The sequence below is a fragment of the Gadus morhua genome, chromosome 23 (genome assembly GCF_902167405.1).
Source record: "Gadus morhua chromosome 23, gadMor3.0, whole genome shotgun sequence".
NCBI lineage: Eukaryota > Metazoa > Chordata > Actinopteri > Gadiformes > Gadidae > Gadus > Gadus morhua.
Window position 1 is genome coordinate 15907011 of NC_044070.1, and position 5000 is coordinate 15912010.

Consider the following 5000-nt stretch of genomic DNA (forward strand, 5'->3'; position numbering starts at 1 on the left):
CCTCTCATTAACAGGGAGGTTAATTGCTGTGGCAGCACCCAGCCTGTGTCAAACATCACCCTGGGGACACGCAGACAAGAGAATGTGTGCACGCGTGTGCGTCCGTGGGTGTGTATGCACGAGTGCGCGTGTCCGTGCCTGTGCGCACGTGCGTGTGTGTGTGTGTGTGTGTGTGTGTGAGAGTGTGTGTGGGTGAATGTACATTTTGTGACCCAATGCTCTACTCTTGACTTTGAAATGGTTAACAAGTACCTGCTGGATATTAGCCTTGGCATTCTGAGAGAGAATCGGAGTATGTACATGCAGGTGTGTAATTCTGTGGACACACACACTAACACACACACACACACACGTACATGCTCACTCATTCACACACACACATTCTTTTGGGCATGCTGGGACACATGCATGTTTGTATTATTCTTATAAATTATGCCTAGCTGCTGTAATGATGTAGAAAGAATTGGGTTTACCGAACCAATGTCTATAGCCTTAGGGGCAAACACACACACACTTACACATAAACAAACACCCACACACTTACACATTACACACACATACACGCACACACACATACACACACCAACAGGGGTGAGGGTTGGAGGTGGCAATTTGCATGTTATTACTGCATATTCATGACTAATTTTGTTAGCCTTGCCTAATAGGCCTGAGTGACAGCTGGAGAAATCGGGAGCCTGCTCTAATATCACACACACACACACACACACACACACACACACACACACACACACACACACACACACACACACACACACACACACACACACACACACACACACACACACACACATATATGCAATGGTTCTCTTCTCGTCTTTCTTGTCCACACAATAATCATTACAACACTCATGTGTCTAAGTGTCACCGTTCATCCCTTTGCGTTTAATGTTGTTGCTAAGGGCTGACCACAATATTGTGATGTATTACTAGACACAGTGTCTTCTTCAAGTCAGGCACGCCACAATCTGATAAACAAAGGCATACAGATTTGAATCACGGATGGATTTAGGTCAATTTCTGAAGCTTAACATTGATATGTTAATGTATTATTTTATGTTAACATATCGTTGTTTAGAATCGGAAATTGTCAACATCAATGTCTTTGTGTGTCTGTGTGAGTGGGTTTGTGTGTGTGTGTATGGGTGTGTGCCACACACACACTTATAAACACACAGTCCAGCTGTGAAAAAACACTGCCCCATTGGCAGGTGTAAAGTAGGGATAAAATTGCCTGCCGTTACTTTCTGCTCCAAACCCTCTCACAATTTTTCAACCTCTTTCCATTTCTGCCTATTTGTCCCCTCTAACAAAAAAACTAAAACTCTCCCAAATTTGTGGGTGACTGAAACATTTTTCATTCAGTCTGACAGGAAAATGACTTATAAAATTGCAAATCATTTACCCAAGATTTTGTCCCATCATCTACCCCCCCTCCCCCCACCCAGAAAAAACACTTTGGGAAGTGCAATTGGTCCCTTCAAGCGACCGAGTCCATGGAGTGAGATGAGTGGACTTGGTTTTATATTTTCTTTGTTATTTACTACTTCGTTTTTACTTTTCTTCATTTTTTTGTATTTTTCAAATTCTTCGTCTCGTTAGTCCTGTTGTGTGTGAGCGGCCTTGCATGTTTGTTTGTATGTGTACAATTATGTCCACGCAGGGTATTTTATTGATTGGAATTATGTTTCACTTTTCTCTACATTCAATAATAAAACACATACACACACAGGCGAGCGTGCACACACACACACACGCACACGCACACGCACACGTAGGTAGATGTGTTGTCAGATTGTGAGTGTGCTCCTTGGTGGCTTCCCTTTGACTGTTTGACAGGATTTGTGTTCTTTTTTTCTTTTTTTAAAGATTCAACCTGCTCAAACCGCTGCTCTCCCGCTACGCGTGCTGCGGTCGTACGCAGACGTGCTTGATCAAACTGCGAGTTAACTGTTTTTAATCCCTCCAAAGTTTTATCAAAATAGCACATCCCTGCCAAGAGTCTCTCGGAATATGAATATATATGTTGTGTGTGTGTGTGTGTGTGCATGTGTGTGTGTAAGAGGGAGTGTCATGGGTATATCATGGCTAGGTGACAGCTGACACCATAGTGGCTCTGAAAGAAGGGGGTATAATCTTCCTGTTTTTTCCCCCACTAGGACACACACACACACCAACACACACTTTTACCCCACATTCTACCCCCCCGTGTTGCAAAACAGTGACTCCTGGCAAACTTTTCTCCCACTGAAAAATTCTATGAAACCAGCACATAACGACTTTGTAATGAATTCGGTATTAGCAGCCCCATGTACGGACAAATTAACATAGCGCCAGATCAATTATCTAATCATTGAAAACTTGTTTTATTTCTCATTTCTCATTTATTGCTTCCTTCTCGCCTCTTTTTCTCCTTCCACATCTCTTCCTCCCCTTTCCCGTTCTCTCCATCCCTCTCTCTGGGTCCCAGGGGGCGGACGGTGGACGTGGAGGCCCAGCGGAGAGCCTGGTGCCCTGGCCTCTCTGGGTGGCCTAGGGAGCTCGACAGGGACTCCCCGGACCAGAGAGAGGTACCCCATTTTGTATTCGTGATCGGGATGTCATTAGTGGCCAAGTGACACTTACAACAGCCTCTTTAAAAGAACATGTTTTAAACATCATTCAAATGAGAAATAGGGGAATACAATCTCCATGTTTGATATGGATTTTAGATATTTTAATTTTTTTTCATTAATCAGAACAAAAAAGCATGAAACAAACACCTCTTGGGTCAGTGTTTGCGGTTTCTTTGCAGTCTGTTATTATCAACCAGCGTCAGAAATGTGATTTCATTTTGTATTTTACCATATAAATATATATATATATTAATTTGTTTTACAATATTGCTTTGGCACCAGTGCTTGCGGGCTGTCTTGCATGTGGGTGGTGTGCGTGTGTGTGTGTGTGTATGTGTGTGTGTGTGTTTCGTGGGGGGGGGGGGTCTTAACAGGAAGCCGGGGTGTGTGTGTGATGAATTACCAGCATATCTCCGCGCCCCGGGTAACAAACATGGCATCGCTAGCCAGGATTATAAGGCAAGGGAGCCTTTTTTATGGCCTTCCCACACCTCCTAACAGGGTGTCACTAAATTATACCCACTGCTGTTTTACTGTCTTCTGTGGCTTACGGTTAACACACGCACACACACACGCACACGCACTCATGCACACACAGAGACACACACACACACACGCGTATTCGCGAAAACATGCACAAACATATAATTTTCAGCTTGCGGGTATGTGCGTACACCAACACACACACACATACACACAAACACACAAATCTCTGCTCATATTCACCCACATTGGTGGTGGTGGTAAAGCCTTGCTTGTTGGTTGTTTATGTGATGGCTTTCCGCTGTTTGCTGTGCTTGTCAGTTGCTTCATTTGCTCTGCTACTAATTAGCGGTTTTGCGTGTAATTCGGGAGAGTCGTGGGGCGGGGTGAGGCGGTGGCGTGAAGTCTGTTAATCATATTTTGACACGAGGATTTAGCGACGTGTTAACTGTTTTGGTGTTGGAATTTGTGGATCTAATTTTAGTTTTATTGGATGTTACATTTGTTTGCTCATACAGATCATTGTCTGACAAGCGAACGACAGTTTGAACACACACGCATACGCGCGCACACACACGCACACGCACGCACGCACACACACACACACACACACACACACACACAGACACAGACACAGACATAGTCACAGAGACAGACACACAGACCTATAAAAACATAAACACACACACACAAAAAAAGACACAGACATGCCACAGCATTCGGCTTACTTCTTTCTATATAGTATCGATAAGTATAGCAAGAGTGTCGTAACGCTTCTGTAGGTGAATTTCATGCAATCAACAAGCCCCAGTCCAGGCGTCTAGTCGCACACACTCAACCACTTTGGTATGCACTTGCGTGCATTTTTGTCCCCCACTATTGTTTGGAACAGTGTCGCCATCGGCCGAAAATTGGTGTTATTTTCACCTTTTTTATTTTTTCATTTTTTCTTGCGCCTTCCAAGATGGAGGTGGAGGAGGGAGTAGGATGGGGAGGGGGGGGGGGGGGGGGGGGGGCAGTAATTGAGAGGAATGGCGGCGGCGTAAGGAGCTGACAAAGTGATACATTAACCAAACAGGCATAATTAGTGAACCATGGTTGCGGCGAGAATATTAATTCTGATAAGTTGAGTGAGCCAACCTAATTTAGTTTGATGTAGTGATACATTCAAGAGTGGTGGCGCGTGGAGTTAACACGAGGACACTTTGCATTTTTAATAGCCGTACACATGTGTACATACCCAATGAGGTTCGAGTTGGCCTCCTGGGTTTGGGATGCGTGCCGGCTCTTCCGGCGTCAAAACAACCAGCCCTATGTCATCCCTGCTTCCCCCCGCTGCATACTCAAATCACACAACACACACTTTTTAAGCGCACATCATATGAGTCCGACGCCCGCATTCGCAGAGGACCGAGAGTTGCTCCAAACACAACAAAACACTTCACCTTAATTCAGATCTCTCTCTCTCTCTCTCTGTCTCTCTCTGTCTCTCTCTGTCTCTGTCTCTGTCTCTGTCTCTGTCTCTCTCTCTGTCTCTGTCTCTCTCTCTCTCTCTCTTGCTCTTGCTCTTGCTCTCGCTCATCCAGCCCACCTCCACCTCCCCCTCCACCCCCACCCAGCTCTCCACTTCCTCCTTTGTCCTCCCCCTCCTCCACATCCCTCCATCTCGCCACAGCAGCCTCCAAATTAATCTGCAAAATATTGATTTGAGGAGCAGGCGGGGGTGGGGGGGGTTCAGGCAATGTGGACGGGGCTGTGGGCGGGTGGGTGGGTGTTGGGGTGGGGGGGGGGGAGGTTCACGATTGCGGCCGCATATTAATACGCGCGAGCCGCTCCTTCTCTCTCCTCTATACTTTAAGATCCTCATATCTTCATAATTGATTA

The 5000-nt window shown here is 45.6% G+C and overlaps 1 protein-coding gene across 2 annotated transcripts in view; it reads left to right on the forward strand.

The window, feature by feature from the left end:
- Positions 1-5000, forward strand: part of LOC115537489 (trichohyalin-like) — a 65248-nt gene that overhangs the window by 17187 nt on the left and 43061 nt on the right. For both annotated transcript variants that reach the window (XM_030349456.1, XM_030349457.1), the window contains exon 5: positions 2489-2588. In XM_030349456.1, coding sequence (XP_030205316.1) covers positions 2489-2588 — 100 coding nt within the window. The remainder of the gene's footprint in view (positions 1-2488; positions 2589-5000) is intronic.